We start from the raw sequence: 26,006 nt of genomic DNA, 5'->3' as shown, positions 1-26,006 counted from the left end.
ATGGTTGTTCATTATTTTTGTTATTTTCTCGCCATGGCCACCTTTTAAGAAAGGCTTCTCAAAGTTATAGCATTTCATTGCAGCCATAGTCCAGATGTGGGTTGAAGGTCACCAAGCTCAGAGGAACCTGGAAAACAGAGTCCTAATTCCAGGCAGCTATATACACAGACATAAATGAAAGGCGTTGCCACTGGAAAAGGTGAAAACAGCCTTCTGGGCTCCTGGGCATGTCCACGTTCCGGTCCTCCAGGAACTGTGCCTGGACCAAACCTGCTACTGGCCAGATGCTGCCACCCACTTGCAGGGAGAGCCCCCTGCTGCTAAGCTCCTAACTGAGCTGTCTGTCTTCCAGCTTATGTCCTGCCCGTGAAAGTGGAGATGGAGATGGTCATTCAGCAATACGAAAAGGCCAAGGTCATCCAGGATGAGCAGCTGGAGAGACTGACACAGATCTGTCAAGAGCAAGGGGTAATGTACCACCACCACTGGTTCTGTCCCGAAGAAGACACTGCAGTGCCTGTAGTCACAGGATGCCAGTTGCAGGGATGGCCAGCTAAGGAGCTCCCCAGGCCCTTGTTGCATGCGTGGGGAACCTGAAGCCCAGAGTGGGAAATGTGTGCTAGCACAGCATGACTCCCAGGTCAGGGTTCTTTTCAATGCCCCATGGTGACCAGCTGGCTCTCCCCTCCTGAACCAGTGAGCCACTTGGCATTGGGTCGTCTCAGCACAGTGACCTCTAAAGTAGGGCAAGGATTTGCTCTGCGGAGGGCTGCTGGGCACCCCTGTGGACCAGTGATCACTCAGGACCTCTGGGAATCCCAAAGAGGCATGCTCCTCCCCACCCCCCACGCCCCCAGAAGCTACGGTAAAGACTCAGACAGGCAACTCTGCAGGGCGGGGCTCAGCAAAACCAAGGGGACGGGCACAGCTGGGCCGGAGAGGGCTCATCTGGAACCTCCGGAGGTCCCTCCCCTGTGGCGTCAGCCAGGTCACCTTCCTCACCTGTAAGATGTGGGGGCTGTACCCAGGAGGGACAGGAAGGGAGGCTGGGGCACTCAGGAGATGGGGGGAACACAGGTCCTGTAGTGAGGTTGCAAAGTCCTGCACAAACTCAGCATGGTGCCAGTTGTGCAGGTGGGAGTGCCACTGGGTGATCAAGGGGCTCGAAATGTGTGTAGGAGAAAGGGCCAGGTGACACATGCGGTCACTCCTGTGGGTTCCAGGGAGAAGACAAGGCCACTGCCCTCGGCTTCCTGAACCACAGAAGATGTGCCCCAACGTGGGGCCTGGTTCCCTCCCTGCCCCATTGCAGTTCCAGGTTCTCAAAATCCCAGGGCCACCGGGCCCCCTGTCTTGTTTCTTACCCTCCTTGTACACACACTCTGATGGAGTCACACGTCACTCTGACGATCATGCCAGCCCATCACTTGGGTTTTGGTCATGGGTGCTCCTTACCCAAACCCCTGCCCCTCCAAACTCTTCCTGTTCACTCTGTATAGGTGCTGGCTTCTCCCGGACACCAGCACACCCCCCCCCAGTCCTGGCAGCCAGCCTCCTTCCTCCATGGGTCCTGTGCACTCAGCCAACAGCTGGTAGTTTGCATCTGAGGCTGCTCCTGCTGCTGAATTGGGTGTTTCCATGGGCACTTGCCAACTCCAATCACAGCCCAGCACCCCACTGTGGCGCTTAGTAAATGCCTGCTGCTCAGCCCAGCCTCTCAGAGAGGAAGGAGGAACTGTAGGAGGCAAGAAGCCTGGAGAAGGTCCCCACAAATTGATCACAGGCTGCATCGTCATGGAAACACACCACAGTGCCTTCAAAACCATCCCTTTGGGACAACTGTCAGGGAAACAACTATTTTATGTATTTTGGGAAGCCATGGCTTGTCATTTCGGCACATGGTGCTTATGTAAAGAGCAAGAGGGGACATTGGGGACACAGCCCCAGGGAGACATTGTCCAGGGAACCTGGGATCAGGCAACTCTATCCAGTCATAGACACAGAAGACAGTTGTCCAGCCCTGAGTGGTCACCATCAGCATTGTCCATCCTCCCATTTGTCAGCCAGGAAGTGCCACCGCTGGGGCAGCCCATACCTGGCCCATTCTGGGCACCAGCCTACATGGGCACAGGACATGGCCCTGCCCTCATGAGGCCCTGAGTGGCATGGGCAGCGGCCCAGACAGAGATAGCAGTCATCAGGTGGGAGGGCTGCTCTAGCAGGGTCTGTCCAGGGCTCTGCAGGCAGGAGGCCAGGGGGCAGAGCCACTTGCAGACAGGTAAGGAGAGACGGCTCAGGTGAGTTCTGGGAGTGTTGGTGTGTTGAGGAACAAGAGGCTGTGGCGGTGAGAGAAGTGGAAGGATTTGGAGACAGGTGTGGTTAGGGACCTCTGGGGAGTTTGGGCTTCATCCCTACAGGAAAGGGAAAGGGCATATTAGATATAGGGATGGAATCAGCTCAGATTATTTTTGTGATACATAGATCATTTTACTATTTCCAATTATATATATTTATAGCTATCTAACGTATCACCTCTTTTTGTATTGATCTGCAAAGCTTTGTTTGTTTCGGGGGCACAGCATCAAACCTCTGTAGGTGTCGACACAGCAGGGTACCCTCACCCAGCCCCGCCCCCCCTCCCCTTTCTCATGGCCACCATCATTTTGTCATCAGGGTCTAAGAGTTGTCTCTGTTGTGTTTTGTGAGTGTGTTTTGTTTCTTTTTAGTCCACATACAAATGAAGCCATATGGTATTTGTCTTCTCTTCCCAGCTTATTTCTCTTAGCCTCATTACCTCAGGTTCTATCTGTATTGTTGCAAAAGCCAAGATTTCATCTTTTGTTCCCTAGAGCTGAGTATCCCATTGTGTCTATACCACATCTTCTTTATCCATTCCTCTGTCACTGGGACTGATAGCTTGGCTATCTTTTCAAATTAGCGTTTTTAAACTATGCAACTAGACACTTAGAAGTAGAATTGCTGGATTATATGGTAGTTCTATGTTTAATTTTTGAGGAATCTTCATACTGTTTTCAAGCTGCACCGGTTTCCATTCAGATTTCCTTTTTGATGGATTCTCCAGGGTGTCATTGAGGACCAACAGGTGGCAGGGTGCTCTAGGAAGACTGACAGGGAGACCACAGCAACCCCCAGGGGCTGAGGCCTAAGTTTGGAGTAGAGGGAGGGCAGGCAGAGGGAAGAGGATCTTTCTGTTGTGGTGCAAGCCTGGCCGGAGCCTGGTTAGGCAGAGCCCAGGCTACTTGGTAGGAATGGACTCTCTGCTCGCTAGAGTCGGCCCTTGAAAGGCTCAGGCGAGGCCACCTCACCCTGCACACATGGCCCCTCCCAGCCGGCCAGAGAGCAGCTACCCAGCACACCCTCACCTTAACAACACATGTACCACATGGCTGGGGGAGAACCCTAATGTCACTCCCACCTCCAACTCTCCACCGTGACCCTGGCCCTGAACCTCAGGGTCCCCAGGTACCTACCACCCCCACATGTGGCCTCCTTCCCTGGGGGTCTTGGCTGGAAAGATTCCCTTGGATTCTGCACAGGAAAGAGTCAATAAATAAAGACAGAGTCTCTCTAGGTAGTGACATCTGGAAAAGAGATGTACAGAAACAACCCATTTTAATTTAAAAAACATCTGAAGCCTGTCATCTTAGTTAAGACAGCAAAAAGGAACAGACAGACGGGATTGCAGAGTTGCTGCCAGGGGAGGTGAGAGGGCCAAGCCTGAGGGGCTACCACTCCCTGGGTGGAAAGGACACACACCTCGTTTCAGCTGCATTTTAAGACCGGATTCGGGAACAGACTGGGCCACAAATTCTCTTAAGAAAATGAAAGTGCCGCTCATGGAGCAGCAGGAATGGGCAGGCCCTTTGACAAAACAGGGCTTGCGAAGGTTAGGAATTCTAAACAAAAATTCTGGGACAGACCTAGGTATATAAAGTCAGCTTGGCTTCTTGCTGGCCTCGGGGCTTTGGGTACAGATCGGACTCTCTGGCTTTCTAATTTGAAAAATGGGGGCAGTGATAAATCCTTGCCTGATGGTTGTGAGGTCACTTGCCCCAGAGGTGGGCATGTCATACCGCTACCCAGTTAGAGATGCACTGGCCCATCCATCTTATTCCCCCCATGCTCCCATCTTACAGGTAGGAAAGCTGAGGCCTGGTGACTTTCCCAAGAGCTCATTGCTAGCCAGGGACTCTCAGAGCCAGTAGTGGTGCAGTGGTCCTGACAGTGTACTGTTCCTCCCTGGCCTGCTTGTTTTCCTATTCTGTGACAGGTTTCTGCCCATCAGGATCAAACACTGTCAAAGATTCTCTAATCGCTGCCCCCCTGACCTCCATCCCTGCCCCCCAAGTCGTTCTGGCCAGCTTTGTCACCACTCCCACTCTCTGTCTCCCTGCTGGAATGAATTCTCAGAGTCTAATCAAGCCAAACTGGGCTCTGAAAATGGACCAACGTTCCCAGGGAACATGGAGAATCTAAGCGAAACATCCACCTTGTATTCACCATGCTCTGTCCCTGGCATGGACTGCTTAGTTGCCAGGTAAAGTAATGCTTGACTCAGCTCTTTTTAAAAGTAAACTTCATTTTTTAATCAGCTTTAGATTTTTGGGAAAATTTATGAAAATAGTACCGTGTCCCCATGCAGCCAGTTAGGCTGACTTTGTTCTGATTTCCTCAGTTTTACCTAATGTCTTCTGTCTGTTCTGGGACCCCACCCAGGACGCACATCACTTCTTGTCTCCTTAGCTGCCTTCTGACTTCCCTGGTGTTTAATGACCTTGCCAGTTTTGAGCACTGGTCAAGGATTTTGTAGGTTCCCTCTACAGGGACTTGTCTGGTTCTGATGTTGCTATGTGATGTTTTCCAATGATTAGATCGGATTATGGGCTTCTGGGGAGGAAGCCTGGAGAGGTGATATGCCTCATCACACCCCTCAAGGGCCCTACATGGCTGACCACCTGGCTCTAGTGATGTGTCAACTCCCTTTTTTATTCATCTTAGCTTTTCTAGAAAGTTTAAATTGTGTCTGATGTTGAGGAGACTAAGGTGAGAGGCCAGTTTCTCGCGTGGTCTCTTCTGGCCTCTGGCAGCTGTTTGCACAGGCCTCACCCAGGGTTCCCAGTACCACTTTGGTGAAAACTGAGAAGCCCTTGGGGGACCCCACACAAACAAATTTGGCAGGTTGGGGGCTCTGAATCCCAGAAAAGAGGGAGGGATGTCCATGTCACATAGCCCCAACCCCCTTCACTCTGTTCTCCATCATGCCCCCCTCTTTGACTCCTTCTCTTCTGACCACTGGGCACACCTCATTTCTAACCAAGTCCTGCCCAAAAGCAGTGCCCAGGGTGGCAGTGAGGAGAAGGAGAACACTGCCAGACTGTGATCTGGTCTCCTGCCGCCTGTTCCTAAAACACTCACTCCTATGCAGGAGCCTCAGGAAACTCCCCCCCACACACACACACACAGTTCAACAGGTCCCATCCATTCACTTTTATTTGGCTGTCTGCATCAGGCCAGGATTTTCTTTGGAGTTCATCTCATTGGTTTCCATCTAGGTGAGAGGATGCCAGTTACTGTCCTTCAGAGAGTATAAACATTCCATCTCTCTATGTCCTGGTTGCTTCAGAATTAAAGCTGTTTTGGATACAGTGGTTAAATCAACTCAGTGCTAGCATTCTTCCAATCATTTTACAGAATTCCAAGGTTTTACATACATCTGTGCCCAGGGTCTTGCTCTGATTTCCAAAATGTATTCTAACATCCCCATCATACCTGCTCTGTACCCTATAAATCTTGCAAAAACCTTTGGCCTGATATAATCTGATCCAATCTGGCTCCACAATCACAGTTCTTTCTCTTCCTTACTGGATCCTGTGGGGAAAACGAGGGATGTTCTCCTTCCTCAGTATCATTCATCCTGAAACTGCTGGTCTAAATATGGAATGCAGTCTCAATCTAGGGGCTCCCCCTGCAAGGAGCTCTGTGAGCCCCAAAGGGCAGCCTCAGACCCCAGGCAGAATCTGTCAGCTCCTAAATGAGGAATCGTGTGGGGGGTAGCCCAGAGGGTGGAGTGGGTCTGCTTACCCAGGGAGTCAGACAGCAGGATTTCAACCTCAGCTCCCCAAATGACTGGTTATTTCCCTTTAATCCCTGCTTTATCTGCCATTAATTCCTCATTGTAAAAAAAAATCAGGGGAAATAAGATTTATATCATATGGATGCTGTATCAAATTAAACCTACTTTTCTATATACATATAAATATGTGTGAGAGAGAGAGAGAGTGTGTGTGTGTGTGTATGTGTGTGTGTGTGTGTGTGTGTGTAAGTCTACCCCACTGGAAACTGTCAATGAGAGAACCAAAAAAACCTGCTAAATTATCTTTCTGATGGTGACCACTTACAAATGCACTGTTTGATAGCTTCACACACCTTGTTTTGATTTTGATGGTTAAAGCTGGTAGGCTAGGATTATTAATCCCTTTATAGATGGATCAACTTGCAGTTTCTCATGGGAAAGCTGGGAATAGATCTTGGGCTTTAGTGTCCCTTTTCTATACAAGTTGTTCTTAGGATAAGTGACATGAGCAGCTCATCAGTCAAGCCTACAAGTGCCAGGAGCCTAACCCAAGGAGATTGCGTCACAGCCCAGTGGGGCTTGTAGCAGGCAGGGGGGGGTGGTAGAACTCTGGTGCACACAGTCACTCAGGCCTCCAGTCTTCTCCCATTTTGTGGTTCCTCCTTCTAAGTCATTGATGTTTTCTCTCTTTGCCAGAAGAAAGAGTGGAGAATCATGCTGCAAACAGTTTTTCTGGTCAGGTCTGAAAGCAGTGATATGGCTTCTGCCCCATTTTGTAGTCAGGACTCAGTTACATGGCCATACCTCAGATACCACATGCTGACAAAGTGGTATGTGTCCTCAAGAAGCAAACAGTCTCCTGGAGTAACCAGTTGCCTGGTGTCCTTTGACTTCCTCACCCCATAGAGGCACAGTCACTTCTCCTGACAAGACAAGTCATGGGCATTTCTGATGGAGGAAGGCAGGAGTGGGGAGTTGGGGGTGGAGAGGAGTGTCCTGCTCCTCTCCTCCACCCACTCTTCTCACTTTCATGTACATGGGGATTGTACTTGCTGCTGGCTCATTTCAGAAAGCCTCTTTTTTCCCTGTAGAGGTTGCAACCCCCCGGCTCAGCACAATAGCCTTTGTTACTTGGGTTGTTCAAGATCTCCACTGTGGGGTTTTCTTTTCTTTTTCTTTTTTTTTTTTTTAAACATGGGAAGTGATTTGTAAAACAGCTGATAGCTTTAATGACAAGCCTATTTAGCTGATAAAATTAGCCATCAGAGGAATAACTTATGTTATCCTTTTGCTATAATTTAAATTTATGACCAACTACCAGTCATCTTCACAGTGGATGGAAAGGGGCCAAGGTTGAATTCAGCTTCACCCTGTTCCTAAATCATTAGTTTGCAACTGTCTCCTGATTTTTATTGTTACCAACAATGGCAAAACTAATGGAAATAAACATTGGATGCTATCCCAGCAGCAGATGGGTTTGAAGGCAGGGCAGTCTGTGCAGACAGCACTAATAGGATGGAAGAAAATTATTGCTATTGCATTAGATACCATTGAGCGTTTGGCCAAAGTGTGCATTGATCAGGCCAAGGCCGCGGCAGTTGTACTCCACAAACCAGACCATTAAAGGCAGAGCTGTGACGGGTGTGCCGGCCCTGCCGCCCCGAAGGGCCTGGCCCGCCTAGGCGTGCATTAAAAGCCCAGCCCGATGCAAGGGACCTAACTCACTCCAGTAATGCACTCGGGTTTCCCTGTGGTCCCAGGCTGCGTGACCAGGTTAGCTCATTGGAAATACTTAGCTAATGGCGTGCACTGAGTACGGGGTGTGACTGCACTTCTATGCTTCCCAAGTCCCAAGGTGGTCTTTTTTTCCCCCATCGGGCCAGTATGCCAATGGGAAATTTGCTTCATTTTGCCATCAAAGCAGCCATGCACCACCTCTCTCAGAGGTCCACGCCCACATGCGCCCTCGAGAGCATGGGTGTTGTGTTTCTCCTTATCTGCTCCCAGGGGTACAACCACCTGGTTTCTAGGCGTGGGGCTTTTTGTATGTAACCTATTTAGGACTCCTTAAGTATCTTGAATTTCAGGATTGATGTTTTTTATTAGATTAGAAAGTTTTTAGCCATGATTTCTTTATCGCGCTGTTCAGTCCTTTCATGCTTCTTCTTCTGGAGCTCTAACTGTATACATAAAACCTTCTGATCATGTTTCTCTCTCCTCTCCCCCTCTCTCTCACCTTATTCTTATTTTTTTTTTCCTAGCAAGAAGTTTTGATCCTATTCTGTTTACCTATCCTCAGGTTCCTCAAGTTCAAAATCCCTATCTTCTGCTATTTCCAGTCTGCTGTCAAACCCACCCAATAGCGTCAATTTCAAGCATTATCTATTAAGATCCTAAAAGTTTCATTTGGTTCCTTTCACAAGTTCTGTTTCTCTCCACTGAATTGCTACATCCATTTTGTCTACCTTTCCCCCTACATCCTTTAACATATTAATCACAGTTATTTTGAAGTTCTGTCTAAGAAATCAACTGCTACCCAGTCCCGTCTATTCAGCTTCTATTAATTGCTTTACATCTTGATAACTGATCACCTTTTCCTGCTTATTTGCATGACTAATGAGCCATTCTATGGTGTGCTGCTCTCTGATGCATTTTAGGGGCTCCCGACCTTTGTCTAAAGAGTAAGCCCTTTGGCAATGGGGCATTTCAGCAGAGAGGGCTCTCAATACAGCACCCATGGCTAACTGGCACTTGCACTTCCTTCCTCTTCTCCCCTCTCCCCGCAATGAGGGTCACAGAGCAAGATTAGACTCAGATTAGAGCTCATCATAGACTCAGGAGACAGCTAGGCCATTTTCCTCATTGAACACTTAGTGAAATTAAATCCCAGAGAGGAAAAGAGACTTACCCAAAGTCAGAGTGAGGGAGGATAATGGACTACGAGCTCGGACTCCTGCTTCCAGCCCTGGTGTTTCCCCCATGTGAGGGTCTCCTGCCTTTTCCTAGGCTTACTGCTACCCTGTTCCCTCTATTCTGTTTCAGCTGAGTCATTTACATCTCACCTATTAGGTTGCAAGTTACCCGACACAGATCTGTGGGAATGGAAGCCGCAGTCATGGATTCAGGGCCCAACTTTACTTCTTATGAACCAGAGGGCACTGGACTTTCCCCAACCGTGTCCCCCAGCACAGAAGACTCCTTCCTACCTGAGGGCCTCAGTTCACCACCTGACAAATGAGGCCCTGATGGCTACAAGCCTTTGACAGCCCTTCCGTCAATCAGGAAGGCACATGTGGCTATGTCCAGTCTACGCAGGGGTCAGGAGTCAGGCTGGAACATCGTAGCAACTCTTTGTACCATCAGAGCCAGTGACCAGAACTGATAACTATTTGGCCTATCTGCAACTCCCCAGGAAGGAGTCAGTCATTCTGAGCAAGATGAGGACTGAGAACATCTAGTCACTCCAAACCCTCTGCATACGTAACTCATAAACATATGTCCCCCAATGAGGTGCCCTTTGTCTTCATTCCCACTCTAAGCCACATCACATGCTAACCCTTACATTTCCTATGTTATTCTCCTATCCTTCCTTCTACATCCACTTCCACAGTCTCCTCCATGGCCCAGATTCTGGTCCTTTCTGGCGTGAGTGCTGTAGTGGCCTCCCTGCTGGTATTCACTTATGCATCCTGGCCTCATCTCCATCCATCTGTTCTCCATTGTAGGGAAGCACCATGTTTTCAAAATTCTCATCAAAATCACCACTTCATTTTTCTTGTAGCTCTTTAAATAAAGACTCTGTCTTTAAAACATCTCACGGTGTCTGCAAGCATCTGCCTTGTATGGCCCTGAAGATTTCCCAGCGTCCTTTAACTTGCCAGACTTCTGCCTCTTGAACACACCACACCTCCTCTGCCACAAGCACTACCCAGAGCTGATCCTTGGGACTCTCTCAGATTTGTTCCTGGTGTGATAGACATCCCCTCTCCCATTCTGGGGCTGCCCAGGACTCATCTCAAAGCTGAAAGAGAACATTTTGTTCTAAAACACATACTAGAATTTTAACATGCCCCTCACCATACTTGACCTGACCTCTTAGTAAATGAGTATGTGACTGATTGACTGAATGAATGAATGAATGAGTGAAAGGCTGGGAGAACTACCACAAACTTGGGGTTCATATCTATAGCCCAAAACATGCTCATGCCTATGTCTGCACATATGGTCTTGGGGCTGGGTGAGTCCTAATCCAGCTGTCTGGCCTGAATTCTAGTGGGACACTCATGGGCAGCACTATATCAATTACAAGTCATCAATAATGCATTGTCTCAGAGTGGCCTAGGAAGCCATTAGCTGAGCCTGCTGGCCCTGATGAGCAGCCTTGGAGAAAGTGGGCTGGGTGTGCCCGTGGTAGTCCAGGTCAACCTCGGGAGGAGGGACTCCCTGACCCAGCAGAGCTCAGAAGGCTTGCCTTGGAGGCCCTCTGTGCCCTCTGAGACCTGTCAGCAGAGGGGTGACTTGAATCCTCTCCTTGTCGTGAGCCAGCCTCACTTTCTCACCCTTAGAGACCTGTAGCCCCACTTGAATGCTGGGTTGTTAAGTTCCAGAGTCTGAGCCTAGTCTGAAAACAGTGCAGGTTGAGTCTGTGTCCAGGATTGGTCTCAGTGCGTGACCAAGGTCAGAGCTCTCAGGTGTTCAAGTTGAACACCTGGCATTCAAGCTTCATGTGAGACCAGGGCCCAGGCTCAAGATATGACCAAGATCAGGGCTTAGTCTGTGACTAGTATGAGGGCTTAGTGTGACCAGAGTCAAGGCTCAGTCTTTGTCTCAGTTTTCTGGTAGGATTAAGGCTGTTTGTAACTAGAGTTAAGACCCAGTCAGAAAGCACAGAATTAAGCAAAATTGACTAGTTCATTCATTCATTTATTTTTTATCCTTCAACAATATGAATCAAGTGCCTTCAGGTACCAGTCAGTCAACAAAGCAGATAACACCACGGCTATTACTGGAATTATATTCCTCAGAGTGCCAGGGTGGACTGAGTTGTCCCTGACAGCCAGTTGTGCACATTTCTTCCCAGTTCTGCACGGCATTGTATTGGTGGCCTGAAATGAGTGTTGGTAGATCTTCTGAGGCCTCTGGGACCTGGCCAGCAGGGTGGTGGCTTAAATGAGACCTCCCTGAGATTAGCATCTATTGCTTATCACACCTTTATTTTTGTTCAGCAGCCTACCCTGGGGGTGAGAGAGAGGAAAATCAGTTGGCAGTCTTAAAGAAAATGGTGATTGGCCCCACTTATTTATCTGATCTCATTCTCCAAACTCCACTAAAATGATAGTAAAGAAAAAAAGTCATGTAGGAATTAAGAAGCTTTTTATTGAAGTCTTGTCGATTAGAGGAAAGAGGATAGAGATTCCAGTGGATTGAGGAGGATGGAGAGTGAGCAGAGTGGCAGATGTGTAAGTGACATGACTTCAGAGGAGGATGGTCAGGAAAATGGGCTTACGACCCCCTGGGGACCCTGGGAATCTGGGAGGAAGGTGAGGGGGGCTGAAAATCTAGATGCACAATAACTGAACCCCATTTGCCCCCTTCCAAACCCTGTGCGGCACTCCTGCACCTACAAGAGTCAAAGGTTTGTCCTCTGGAGAAGTGGAACCAGAGTGCTCCCCAGTGACTGGCGCTGCCTAGGCACTGGGGCAGAGGGCAGGGCTGAAAACAAGGTCCAGGAGAAGTCTTCCCGCCAAGGCCAGGCCCCTTTGCCCACTTCCCTCCTACTTCCAGCACAGAGGTGTGTCCTCAGACTGGAAAACTGACCCCAAAGACAATAGCTGTGAGCACTGACATGTGGTCCCACTGCCACTTTGCTACCTGCTCATTGTATGTATCCAAAGGGAAAAAAAAATAAACATAATGTCAAAAGGTGGTGAATATGATTCAGAGAATGCAAATGGGCTGATGTGATGCAGTGCCCGGGTCGCAGTTTAGGTGAACTGGGAGCAAAGGGAGCAGCTGGGGAAGTGGCCCTGAGACCAGCTCGCACTTGCTATGCTTAAGGAAATGGAAGAAGGTGAGTCTGGGGAGGCAAAGGCAGACAGGATGAGGTGAACAGGATGGAGGCAGGGCCAGAGAGATGGGGGCCTGCTTTGTAAACCAAAGGGAAAGCTTGGCTTTTCTCCTGATGGAGGTTTTTGGGAAAAGGGTGACATGGTCTGATTTAGGTTTTCAGGAACCCCTCTTTTTCTGCTGGAGAAGGGACAGAGTCTGTGGAAGCTGCATGGCTAGGTGGGAACTGGCAGTGGAAGTGGAAAGAAGCAGGGTGGTGGGGGTGAAGCTGCACTCTGGGGCAGTTTGGATCATGAGCTGAGGGAGGCGAGGGAGGGGATTAGTGTGGGACTCCAGCTAAAATGAGATGAAAATACCTCAGCCACAGCTTTGGGGAAACAGTAAAAAATGCTATTTGGACCAGGTAGACCAATTCTGTGGGGTAGTCAGATAGGAGTTGGGAGTCTCACGCTCCAGGGAGGGATCAGGAATGGTGATTGAGTCTAATCAGTAAGTAGGTAACCTACATAGGAAACCCAAGGCCTGGGTCTCTCTGGATCTCTTTCTTCCCCTACACCCCCAAGTCAGACTCAGGTTGTGCAATGCATGCTTGTGCCACGAGATGGCAGTAAAGCCATCCTTCCTCCCTTCCACCCCTCCCCCCAGCCTCCTCCCCAAAGTCCACAGCTGGGCCCTTCAAGGTCAGACCCAGGCTTTGCCAGGAAGATTCCAGAGTGTGAACATCTATCTCAGCCACAAATCCAAGGGTATTTGGAAGCCTCCCTAAGAGGCCCTGCCCCCAAATTAACCAAAATCAAAATGTGTGCATCTTTTTACAAAGCCTTTATATAGCACCCAAGTCTTTAAAGAGGTGGAAACTCCTACATAAGCCTTATTTTATAGAAGAGGAAACTGAGGCCCGTGGCCAGTAAGCCACAGAGCTGGGACTCCAGCAGATCCTTTGTGAGTAGTAGCTCCATTCAGAACAGTTCCTAGAATAGAGGGTAGAGAATATTGCTGGGGGTTCAAATGGACCAGGGTGTTCACAGGTGGCTTTCCAGACCTCCGGTACAGATGGGGGGAGGGGGGAAGAGTTGGGTATGGAGGTGGGGGTGGGTTATGTGTGTGTACCTGTCTTCCTCATGACCAGTGGAAGACACTGGCGCTAAGACCTTCACTTTCCCCTGGGTTGCACATCTGGGCAAGTAGCTTGAATCGGATTGCAGTCCAGATTCCCTGCCTCCAGTTCAGTGTTCTTCCTACCCTGTCCTCGCAGGAGGGCCACACACCCAGGCTTCAGACTTGAGACCCAGGAACACACTCCATCTCATGCACAGACACCCTGGTGGTCCAGGATCCCTGGAGCCCTGCAAGGCCGGCAAGTCCCTCCTGCGGCCCTCCCTCGGGTACTTCTCCCGGATCCCCTCCGTGGGCCCTATCCACGAGGCCTGCCACAGGGCGCCCCCACCCTGTCCCCAGCCCCCTCTCCTCTTGCAGTTCGAGATCCGGCAGCTGCGGGCGCACCTGGCGCAGCAGGACCTGGACCTGGCAGCGGAGCGCGAAGCAGCGCTGCGGACCCCGCACGTGCTCAGCCAGCCCCGCAGCGGGTACCAGGTGGTAGAGGCCGGAGCGTGGGCGGAGGAGAGCGCGGCCGCGGGCGCGAGCGGGCGCGAGGTGGAGCGGCGGAGGCCGCAGGAGCCGGGGGAGCCAGGTGAGCCCACCTCCCGCCCGCCCTCACTGTGGGCACTGGGGGGTGGGCCCGGGTCTTCTGGTCCAGCAGCCCGTTGCCCCTTCCTATGCCCATGGGCACGCCCCCCATCGCGGGGACACTGGGAGACAGCAGCAAGCTCGAGCTCACGGCAAGTGGGGTGATGGTACCCCTTTCGAACCAGGGTCACTGGCCGGCTTGGCCACCTGACCACCCCCTCCTCACAGCCACGGGTGGAGGTGTGAGCATCCTGCTCTGGATGAAGAAACTGAGCCAGGAAAAAGCATTCCCAGCCCCCGCGTGCGACTTTCCCACTGGACTGCTAGGCCCACCGGCACCCGGATAGTAAGTCCAGGTCGGTGCCCGAAGAACCTAGAGCCCAAGCATTAGAAAGGAAAGCAAATTGATGGGCAGAGGCGGTTAGAGGAGATGTGAACACTGGCATTGACCCAGGCAGGATCCACAGAGAAGGTCATTCCAGCCTGTCTCCTCTGGGTCACTGTATGACCACACCCTGGGCTTAAACTTCCTGGGAATGGGCTTTGCCAACTGTCAAATGGAAGGTGCTGACCCTTCCTCAAGGGGCAGTTGGGAAACTCAGAGAAAGGGGTGCCTACCACAATCCTGCTAGTGTTGCAGCTGTTGTTTGTGATGGGGTGAAAATACCCTCCTCTCTGGTGATGGCACTGCCTCAGCATTGGGCCTCTGAGGGCTTGTTACAGGGCAGAGAGAGGGGCACCCCTGAACCCCCAAACCTGCCTGCTCCAAATAGGTTCTGCCATCTGCTGCATCAAGACAAAATATATGACTTTAATGAAAAAGGACTTTAATACAGTGAGTATCTAACACAGAAGACAGAGAATATAATTTCTAAATCAAACACCTGAAGTTACCCATCCCCTCATGGGCAAAAGTCCATCCCAAGAGATTGGCCCAAAGCAAGGCCTGAAAGCCCACCACAAGCCTAAAGCACCTTCTGGCTGGGACCCATGGAAAAGGGTCAGAAATGGCCAGGCCAGTCTGGGAGGAAAAGAGCAAAATCAAAATCAGTAGAAACACTGCCATAGTCATGGGTCTCTCGCCCACATCTCTTTCAACCAGTCCAGGGCCAAGAAATAAACATGGTTTCTTCACATGGCTCCATGTGGCTTCCTCAGGTCGCCTTCTGGCTCTCCACCCTGCTGCCTTCTTCTCCTCAGATTCCTTCTCTTCTCTCTTCTTCTCTCCTCAGCTCCACCTTATTTCTGGGTAGGGCAGGGAACCTGGAACTTTCCCTTTTCCTAGGGACCACCCCGTTACAGCCTCAGGGAGTCTGTGATTTGATGGGCTCCAGCCAGGGATCAGCCTCAGCTCAGTGTGCTTGGGAGCCAGGTGGGTAGGAGATCCAAGGGGTGTCAGAGCAGGGCCCTTCCCTACACACCTTTCCTGCCAGGGCCTGGGTCTTCTCCGCTGGAACCTGCATCTAAAAGCTGTTATAACTAACGACATTTGGGTAAGGGGTTTCTGGACTTCACCAAGGAGTGCTTTTCAAAACTGACTTCCCTTAATAAATGAAACTGTTTCCAGGCTCACAGTTTCTTAGCTTGAGGGAAGGGAGCTAGGGTGAATCAAACACTCTTCAAGGGAAAGTTTTTACTCAACGATTTCCTGTCATCCTCACATCTTTCACTCACATAGAGGAGGAAAATCAGACCCACAGAAGACAGACTTTCAGTCATACACAGGAGATGGTGGCACTGGACCAGCCACTGGGGCCCCGAAGTCCAGCTTGCTGTGGGACCTGCTTCACCATCTTCACCCTGGCATGTCAGAGCGCTGAGCTGGGCAGGGTGGGAGGCAGGAGCCAGAGCCAGTCCCTGGATCTGACTGAGGTGTCCAGTGTTCCCTCTGTGAAGTGGACTCAGGCCACCCAGCTGTGTCCTTCACAGGTGGTTGCAGGATAGAGGGCTATAAGAGTGCTTGGTAGGCTGTAGGCAGTGGGAAAGGTTTAGGGGAGCAGGGCGATTGTTATTATGTTTTGAGAGACCTTAGAGCTTGGGGAAGAACTATAGAGCTTGGGGTCAGGCTAGACTTCTGAGGCCAGTCCTTCAGCAGGTTCTTGAACCCCATCTATAACCCTGCCAAGAAGCTTTAGCTTACTTTCCTCTAAACATGGGTGCGCTGTACCTTCCAGGGAATACCAAGCCCCACCTTCAAAGGGCTGGGATATTAGAAAATTTTCCCTCTCACAAGACAAGCCGGCCCCTGGCACTCACCTCCCACACAGTTCTTATGCACAGCTCTGCTGGTGTCCTTCCAGCTGAGGTTTCCCATGAGAGATGAGTCTCCTGGTGTTTCCTTCTGCAGGGACCATTACTCGCACCACCTGGTCCAATCCTCAGGGGACAGGCTCTACATTCTTTCCTGGCTGCTCTTCCCCCAGCAGCCAACATTTTGGTCCTTCTCAAAGTCCAGAAGCAAACATTGTTTTGGGGGAGCCACAAGACCGGCACAGAGTGCCAAGAGGCCACCCCTGTTTTTCTGTTCAGGACCCGGGCCTGCTCCCACCCACTGGCACTGCTGTGTTGTGGGTCCCTACCACCCCTGTTTGTTCAGCTAGAACTCATTCGTTCCTGTCTTTGCTCTAGATCACCTGCTGGTGTTACCGCCTCCGTATTACTTGGACAAACACCTTCTACACCTTCAAGTTCAGCCTTCATTATCTCTGGACCTTGCTTGGCTCCTGATCCTCAGCTTTGCCCCCATAGAAGCCCTTGCCCCCTCCCCACCACGCACAGTGATCTTTCCCAAGTTGCCCACCTTTAGTCACACCTCAGGTCAGGAGAGTACTGCTGGCTCAGCACTGCGGTCACTCTCACCAGGAGCCTTAGTTGTTGAGGTGATCATGGCTCTTCACCCTGGCACATCAGTTGCCATTGTCCCTCAGCCCATCACCCATGGACCCTGGATGCCTGTGGCCACATTTTGGGCCCATGGTGAGTCAAATCCTGCCTTAGAGAGTCTGCAAACAAATCAAGTCTCCAACATAGTCCCACGGTTTCTGGGAATGCTGTGAAGTGGAGTCTCCAGTGGAGAGCCTACATGAGGAAGAAGAAGGAGGCAGAACCTGGAGGGAGGATGCTGTGTCAGGGTCGAAATTCACTTGGCATAAACGTGATCAGCTGTGTATCACCAGCCAGGGTGTTACAGGGCCTGTAGTGACCCTTCTGGAAACTTGGAGGACAGCTGAACAAGGCAGTGGGGACTCCCACAGAGATTACAAATATGATCCCCTGGGAGCAGTTGCAGAAGGCATCCACCAGCATCCCTGGAAGCCCATGCCTGTTAGCCCTTTACCCGCTAACACAAGGCTGCCCTAACTCTCCAGATGGCTCCTGCCCTGCACCTGCCCAGCCTACACAGACTGTGCTCCCCACCTGCAACTGCACAGCCACCCCATTATATCTGTAGCAAAGCAAACACCTTGAAGGCAGGGGCAATTAAGAGAAGGACTGCAAAGTCAAGTAGCATGATTCACAGCCTGCACAGGGCCCCTGCCCCCATTGCTAAGGTGTATGTCCAGGGAGGGATTGCCATGACATTAGAAATTATGGCTGGACCAGCTAGGGCACTCTGGCTGTTCTGAAGATGGAGAAAGGGCAGCATTTGTTGCCGGGGATGACCTTGAGGCTAGAAAGCTCTGGGGCCATGCTAGCACAATTGTCCCTCAATTGTCTGTGGGGATGACCTGTAGACACAGCAGTCAATCTCAGGAGGAGACTTAGGTCGCCACAGGCAGGTGGCCTGGGAGGCTGTGTGTGAGTACTCCTCCAGTCTCAACAGTCCCCAGCGGACGTCTGACCACTGCCAACCAGCTTCTGTTTAGACTTGCTCCAGTACAAATCATTTTTAAAACCTGGGCTGAGAAGTTCTAGACTTTGGAGCCTGCCAAGTTCACAGTGCCCCTGTGCAGTCATTAATACTTCCCCCCCCCAATTTATTAGTCTTGGATCTCGCCCATAACTTATGAATGACACTCACTGGTGAGAGCTCTGCATTTTCACCATATATCACAGCAAATCTCTAGCCCCTACACTGCACCAATGCCCAGAGGAACCCCCAGACGAGGTCCTGCCCCTGCCAGGCAGGACTAGAACAAGACTTTGTGCTCATGGAGCCACATCGGGGTTTGCGTTGCAGCTGGCCCCCAGCGTGTGTGCACCTGGTGGGGAGCCATGGAGCCCGAGAGCTCAGTGGCTAGCCCTTGAAGGCCCTCACACAAAGTAACAGCCGCTGTCAAGGCCAAGAGACACATGGAACTTAGGGAAAGCTGTGGGCTTGTGCCTTGGGGCTGGTTTGGAATCTCAGCTGGGCCTTGAACAAGATACTTGACCACCTGCCATCGAGGTCCGTAACTGTGTGGCCTAGTGCTTGGTTGAATGCTCTGCTTTTGCCCTCTGGGAACACCTAATGTTTTTCAACAACAGGGCCCACTAATTATGTATCCAGCCATGTCGCTAGCCCCTGATTTTCCAGAATGAGATAAGTAGCAGAAATACAGCTCTGAACCCAATCGCACACACAGCTCTCATAGCCAGCACACAGTGGGCACGTGTGTGGTTGTCCTGCTTCCTGGCCAAGCCAGAGGGCAGCACGCTGTGTGCTCAGGGTGTGTGGACGAACAGTCTTCCTGCCTGGAGGCCCTGGCTCCTCCAGGAGGCCCAGCTGACTCACCACCCCTTCCCAGCTCTGCTGCATGGGCAGGTGGTACAGGGCTCCACCCTGTGGGCAAAACTCACATTATAAGCGTTGCCACCTCAGCACCCACTGGCTTCGAGGAGATTAGTCAAAATGGGTCTGCAGAAGGCTCACACCCAAGGAAGAAAGGCACCGAGCACCTGAAACCAACTCCAGCTGCAGCTACAAAAATGAGCTAGGACTGTGTGCTGGGGGCCCAGGGCTCAGGGAGCTGAAGGGGCCACTGGACTCGACATTCATTGTCTCAGTGAGTCTTACAGCCCACAGCATGTGAGGTGTTTCTTATTCCCATTTAATGGATGAGGTAACTGAGGCTCAGAATGGCCCAGGCCACACAGCACAGGACTGCAGAACTGGGGCTGGCGCCCAAGGCCATTTTGTGCCCATTCTGCTTTCTAGCCCCTTCAGGCTCTACCAGCTCAGTCCTCATGTGGGGTGATTCCTGCATAGCCTTAGGGCTCCTTGGTGCCAGTTGAAAGCAAACCGGGGGCAAACGGAAGGGTGAACACGCCCGCACCAAGTCTGACAGGTGATCTGTTCTTGGCCTCAAGCATCCTTCCTCCCTCCAAGCCTCCAGCCACCCAACTAGTCTCTGGACAGGAAGCACCAAAGAGAGGGAGTTAGACTGTGGGCTGAAGCCAGGAGGTGGAGGGAGTGGTTAGGATGTCCTGGTGTCTCTGACCCTGCCTGATGGGTGACTGACAGAGATGCCAGGTGCAGCCCAGTTGATAGGAAAATGCAGTGAATTCCCAGGGCTGTCTGAACCCTGTGTGGGTGAGGACAGAACTCTAGCCCCAGCAGTCTGGGGAAGAGACGCTTGGAGCAGAGACCTGACAGCACCAGTGTGGGCGCTGTGAGAGCAGCATGGTCAGGTCTCACTTTCAGTCTGTCTTAAAGCTCATGCTGAAGGCTCCTAGTGGGCACAGATTTTATGAAGAGGAAGTGGAGATGGGGGTCAGTAAATCAAAGTGGACACACCCCCACCTGAGGACCTAAGTTGCATGTCAGACACATCTGTGGATTGAGCCCGCCCCCTCATTAAATCATAACAAGAGCCCAAAGGGGACAGTTTCAGTTCAACCAAGGCTGGACCCACAGGGCCATAGCAGAGGGCATCAGGGCCCGTCAGTGGGTCTCAGACTTGGGAAGGATCAGGTTGGTGGTGAGGAAAGAGAGGCAGCTGAGAAGTGGCCTATGTCTCAGTATGATGGGCCGCCACCTACCACAAAGGAGGAAGAGGCAGTATGGGAGATCTATTTTGGTAATGTTGAGTCAGAGCTAGCTGGAGGTCATCCAGAAGTTGTCCTGTTGGCCAGACCAGTCAGCTCAGGAGAGATGTCTGGGGTGAAGGTCACCTGGTCTGGGTTATTTTTACAAACCACCTGGATAGAGAGATGACCACCCTCACTTGCAGAGTTAACACCAAGATTGGGAGAGAGCTAATGCCTTATGGGCTGAACCCAGATTCAGAGCCTTAGCAGGCAGCACCTCTAGACATTTGCCTGGGGCCTTAAACACCAGATGCCCTGGAGGACACATAGGCCTGGCCTGAGCCAAGTGCCGCCTGTAGGGGAAAAAGAGTTGGGTGTCCTTGTTGGGAAAAAAGAGCTGGGTGTCCTTGTTGGCCCCAAGCGCTTGAGTCAGAGAAGGGTGGCAGCCAGACCCACCTACAGGCTGTTAGACTGGGTTAGGTGAGTGAGCACTCCAGGTTTGGGGAAGGACAAGTCTCGGAGCTAATGCAGCCTCTTGGGAGCAGGAAGATGAAAGGACCTCAGTATGTGAAGAACTGGCACCACCACCTGGAGCTTTGAAGGACAGTGAAGGCTGTCTTCTACCCCTCCCTATTCTGGCCACAGCTAGGAATCTCAGTGAAACCTACAGAACTGGAAAATGCGGGAGGGCCCAAGTCACTTCCTGGAAGAGACTTCTCAGGAACGGGTGAGCTTGGTCATATAGACTAGCGGTGTGGCCTGTGTGAAAAGCACTTCCTGCCTGGCCAAGGAGTGGACATCCCAGGAGACCCTGACTGTGCTCCCTGGGGGCAGAGACTTGGGCCCCGATGCCTGGTAGCAGTGTGCATCCTGTGACCATACGGAACGCATGAGGATGAGAAGCCACCAGCTGCTCAACAGAGAGAGGGAACTCCCTTGGCCCAGGTCTACAGACCGTGATGGGAGAGATGCTTGTGGGTGATGAGGTGGTTCCTGCTCTGGGGACCGCCTCCCATATTCTGCTCTGTCACGTCTTGGACCCTCAAAGGTGGTGACAGCGTCAGGAGCCATCTCCCCAGTCCTGTCATTCTGTGAAAGAGCTTCACCTCACTTCATGGTGCAGATAAAGACATAGGCTAGAGATGGGCTGTAAACTGCTCACATTCCCATCATGGGCCAGTGTTGACACCAGGACAAGAGTCTGGGGTCTGAGATTTTCTCATTCACTCCAGGCCACCTGATCTGAGGTGGGATAAAGTTGCATGGGCCTGTGGACACTTCGGCTGAACACAGATGCTGCCCATTCTAGGTGCCTCTGCAGTTGTGGGCTCAGGGTAAAACCAAGACCAGCAACCAGACTCTCCTGTCTGGCCCAGTGGGCCTGCTCCTGCACTGCTTGCAGGGAGCAGCATACCAGCAACCTCTCACTTCCAGGGCAGCCTGTGGGGCTAGTCCGAATTCAGAACATAAATTATACAGAGCCACTGAGGGGTGTGTTGTCTGATTCTGCAGATCCCTGAGCAGGGCCTGGAGCCAGCCCCCGGCCCTCCCTTAGCTCAAGCATTAAAGCAAAACACACCTCTGACCGCAGGCATTTAAGGATCAAAAGAGGCCAAAAAAGCTTTTAAGAGCCAGCTCTGCTTGTGTTGCCACGAGGCCTGCAGTGTCAGGGTAGTTGGCTTCTGCGCAGTCTCAGGCACACTGCCCTGGAAAGCTGCCTCAGAAAGCCTGGGGCCCCTTGCCGGCAGCCCATGCTCCTCAGAGAGGTCCTCAGACATCTCAAGAGGATGGGCCAGACCCTCATGTGTGTGTATCTGTCCCACTCTGACATTTATTAGCTCCTTAATCTCCTTAGCAATTCTGGGGCCAAGGTCCAGCGAGTGTCATAGAGCCAGAACAGGGTGGAGCTGAGGACTGAAACCAGGTCTGATTCTCCTAGCCTTCCCTGCCCAGAGCCTGCAGGTCAAAGAAATGGCCTACACAGCCAGTCGAACCCTGGCCACAGTTTCTTGTCCTGTCATGCAATCCCAGCCTAATTATCATCCTTCCTATCAAGTATAATCCCTCCTGATCATCGGTTGACCCCAGCCTCCCTCAGCCTGTCAATCCTTACCCTGCATGCCTCCATTCTTGTGTCTCCATTCTGGCACCTGCCACCCCTCCCCCCGCAGCCAGGAGTCCTCACCTGTCCAAGTTAAGTTTCCCTGTGGCTTCTCACTGACTTTGGGATAAGGCTAAGCTCCTTTAGGATGACTTTTGAGGCCGACCTCATTTTTCTCCTTTTCTTCCTGTACTTGGACTACTGCAAACTCTGACCTCGCCTCTCTCCCACTCTTATCCAGTCAGGCTCTGTCTCCGTGTCCTCTTGCCTCACTCAGACAGCTTTGCACTTCCTTTTCATTGAGTAAATATGTAGTGAGTGTTCTCCATCCGCTAGGCCCTGTGTGGGTGGTGAGGCTGCCCACTGCAGATCCATTCCTGGAGTGCACAGAAAATGGGGCCCAGACAGACAGCCCTGGCATGGCAGTAGGTTCTCTTCTGCCACTATGTGGCTTTGGAGCTTGTATGCAGAGGACAGAGTTTCGAGTGACCCCAAGAACACTGGGTATATTTGGAGGCTCAGGCCATAGGAAAGTCCTGCAGCTGTTTCTACATTTCTGCCTCCCACATGGGGACACTGAGAACAAAGAAGGGAGGGGCCCTGTTCCCATCATGCATCAAGCTCATGTGTGATCAGCCCCTGAGTCCCTGGTGCTAAGTCCAGTTTGAACTCAAAAGATAGGTGGTCCCCATGGAACCCAGAGCTTCCAGGAGGCATGTGATGGAGAGCGAAGGTGTACTGGGGGAGCACCAACTGGCCATAGTCCCTGCCTTTCAGACTCTGGCAAGCTTCACATTCACCCTTCGCTGTCCTCACCTCCACAGATGCCACGGTGCAAGATGACATGAACAGCTACATCAGTCAGTACTACAATGGGCCCAGCAGTGGTAAGTCTGTGGAGGGCTATTGTTTACATACTGGAACATCTGTTCTGCCCCATGACAGCTGTGACCCTGGCTACTCCCCAACCTGGTCTGCCCATTTCCTGGTGCCTATGCCATCACTGTAGGCAGAAGGCACTCTTAAAACACCAAGCACATTTGCTGGGGGCCAGAAGCTCTGGTTGCTGGGTGAGGGCCACAGATGAGGGCTACAGATGGGGCCCTGAAATGGATATGGGGCTGGAACCTCACCACTTCCAAACCTGAGCACCTCTCTGTCGGGGTGTGGTGGGGCCGAGGTAACAGCTTAATTCAGCTGAAGAGCAGTAGGCGTTGAGCAGGCACTGGCCTGATAGTTCATTCCTGCAAAGTCTCAGGGAACAGAGTGATTTTCACTCATGGGAAAGGATGAGTTTTAAAATAATACTTAGTCTCAATGTCTTATTTCTCCCTAGCATTTACCTTTCTCAGGGAGATGGGGTAGCATAGGTCTGTAATCTTTTATTAGTTTTGGTTGTATAATGTACTAATTCATTCCTTGTATACAGCACTTCCCTCCTACCCAGTTTAACATCACAGTATCCAACAGGGGCCCCAAAATTTTACATATTTTGAGAGAAACCACATTCACTAAACGTGATTATAATACATTGTTACATATATTCTATTTTATTGTTAATCTCTTATATTGCCAAACTTATAAATTAAATTTAATCATAGGTATCTATGTAATACATAGTACAGATAAAGCTCAATCCTATCTGTGGTTTCAGGGATCTTCTGGGAGTGCTAAAATAAGGGGGGACTACTGTATATTTTTAAATGATCACAACAATAAGTTTAGCTAACATCTGTCATATATATTATTAATTTTTTCTTATGATGGGAACTTTTAATGTCTATTCTCTTAACAACTGTCAAATATGCAACACATATTTGTATTGACTATTTAGTATTACTGACTATAATCACCATGCTGTGCATTACATTCCCATGATTTATTCATTTTATAAATGGAAGTTTGTGCCTTTTGACCCCCATCACCCCATTTCACCCACCACTCACCTCCGGCAACCACTAATTTGTTTCTGTATCTGTGAGCTTACTTTGATTGTCTTTATGATCCCACATATAAGTGAGATCATATAGTACTTGTCTTTCTCCATCTGAGAAAGAGTAATGCCCTCCAGCTCCATCCATGTTCTCACAAATGGTAAGACTTCATTATTTTATGCTGAATAATATTCTGTTAATGTGGCTACATATATGAATCTATATATGTTTTTAGTGTACAAATCTTTCACCTCCTTGGTTAAAATTACTCCTAGAAATTTTGTTCCTTGATGCAATTGGAAATGGGATTATTTTCTTAGTTTCTCTTTCTGACAGTCCATTTTTAATGTATGAAAATGCAACTGAGTTTTGTGTATTGAATTTGCATTCTGTAACTTTACTGAATTTGTTAAGTAGTTCTGAGAGTTTCTTGCTAGAACCTTTAGGGTTTTCTGTGTATAATAGGTTGTGTGTAAACAAGTGACAGTTTTAATTCTTCCTTTCCAATTTGGATGCCTTTCATTTCTTGTTCTTGCCAAATCACTCTGGTTAGGACTTCCAATACTATATTGAGTAGTAGTGGTAAGAGTGAGCATATTTGCTTTATTTCTGATCTTAGAGGAAAAGCTTTCAACTTTTTACTATTGAATAAGATCATCATTGTAGGTCTTGCAATATATTCTTTATTATTTTAATGTTTGTTCCTTCTATACCCACTTTATTGAAAGATTGTTTATTTAATCACAAATGGATGTTGAATTTTGTCAGTTGTTTTTTCTGCATCTGTTGAGATGATCAGATAGTTCTATCCTTCACTTCACTGATGTAATATTTCATATGGATCAATATGTTTGTTCATCATCTTGTCCTGGAGTTTTGTTTGTCAGAGGTTTTTGATTTTTGATTCAATCTCCTTACTAGTAATCATTCTGTTAATATTTTCTGCTTCTTGTTCATTTAGTCTTGGTAGCTTGCCAGTTTCTAGGAATTTGTTGGTTCTTGTAGGTTACCCAATTTTTGACATGTCTTTGCTTATAGCAGTCTGTTCTGATCCTTTGTATTTCTGTATTATCAATTATAATGTCTTCTCTTTCACTTCTGATTTTAGTTGAGTCCTTGTTTTTTCTTGGTGGCTATAGCTGATATTTGTCAAATAACCAGATTTCATTGACATTTTCTTTCTTTTTCCCTCTATTTCATTTGTTTCCAGTTTGATCTTTGTTACATCATTCCTTCTACTAACTTTGGGTTTTATTTGTTCTTCTTCTAGTTCCCTAAATAAAGTTACTTATTTGAGATCTTGCTTTTTTCTTGAGGTGGGAGCTTATTGCTAGTACTTCCCTTTTAGAACTACCTTTGCTGCACCCCATAAGTTTTGGTATGATTTATTTTCATTTATCACAAAGTATTTTTAATTTATCTTTTGATTTTCTTCTTTAACTCATATCTATTCACTATTGTTTTGTATTGCTTAAACTCCACATAATTATGAATTTTCCAATTTTCTTTTTGTAATTGATTTCTAGTTTCATACCACATGATATGAAAAGATGCTTAATTTGAAAGAATTTCAGTCTTTTTTAGCTTATTTAGACTTGTTTTGTTGCTTAGTGTACGATCTATATACTAAGACTATTCTATGTATTCTTTTTTTTTTTAAGATTTATTTATTTATGCATACAGAACTGGAGTACAGGCCAAAAGGTGGGGGGGGGGTGGATAAGAGGATTCACCAGATACAGAGCAGGGAGCAGAACAGGCAGAATGGCAAAGTACACTGCTGAGGGGAATAGCAGGTGAGACAGGACTGGTCTGCTGCTCCCTGGCTGGGGATCAAACTCGTGCTACAGTGGCTGTGGACAGCTTCACAGTGCTGTGACTTAACCTGCTGCACCACCAGGGAGGACCCTATTCTATGTATTCTTGAAGAATATGTGTTCTGTTACTTTTGGATGCAGTGTATGTATGTCTGTATGTATGTATATTAGGTGTAGTTATGTTCAGTTCCTGTGGTCTAAAGTATTCTTTTGTGTTGCTGTTTCCTTATTGATTTTTTTGTCTGGATGATTTATCCTTTCATGTAAGTGGAATATTGAAATTCCCTTCTCTTACTATATTGCTGTCTATTTCTCCCTGTAGGCCTATTAATATTTACTTTATATTTTTAGATGCTCCT

The 26,006-nt window shown here is 49.6% G+C and overlaps 1 protein-coding gene across 1 annotated transcript in view; it reads left to right on the top strand.

Annotated features, from left to right (window-relative positions):
* LOC101619010 (chromosome unknown open reading frame, human C15orf27) overlaps window positions 1-26,006 on the top strand; it is a 121,552-nt gene that overhangs the window by 90,466 nt on the left and 5,080 nt on the right. Inside the window, exons 8-10 of the mRNA XM_012728506.1 lie at window positions 353-468; window positions 13,637-13,850; window positions 22,721-22,783. Coding sequence (XP_012583960.1) covers window positions 353-468; window positions 13,637-13,850; window positions 22,721-22,783 — 393 coding nt within the window. The remainder of the gene's footprint in view (window positions 1-352; window positions 469-13,636; window positions 13,851-22,720; window positions 22,784-26,006) is intronic.

This window comes from Condylura cristata, unplaced genomic scaffold, assembly GCF_000260355.1.
Source record: "Condylura cristata isolate star-nosed mole 26May11 unplaced genomic scaffold, ConCri1.0 scaffold00023, whole genome shotgun sequence".
In the NCBI taxonomy this organism is placed as follows: domain Eukaryota; kingdom Metazoa; phylum Chordata; class Mammalia; order Eulipotyphla; family Talpidae; genus Condylura; species Condylura cristata.
Note: the sequence above shows the minus strand (reverse complement) of the source record. Positions and strands in the feature narration are given on the sequence as shown.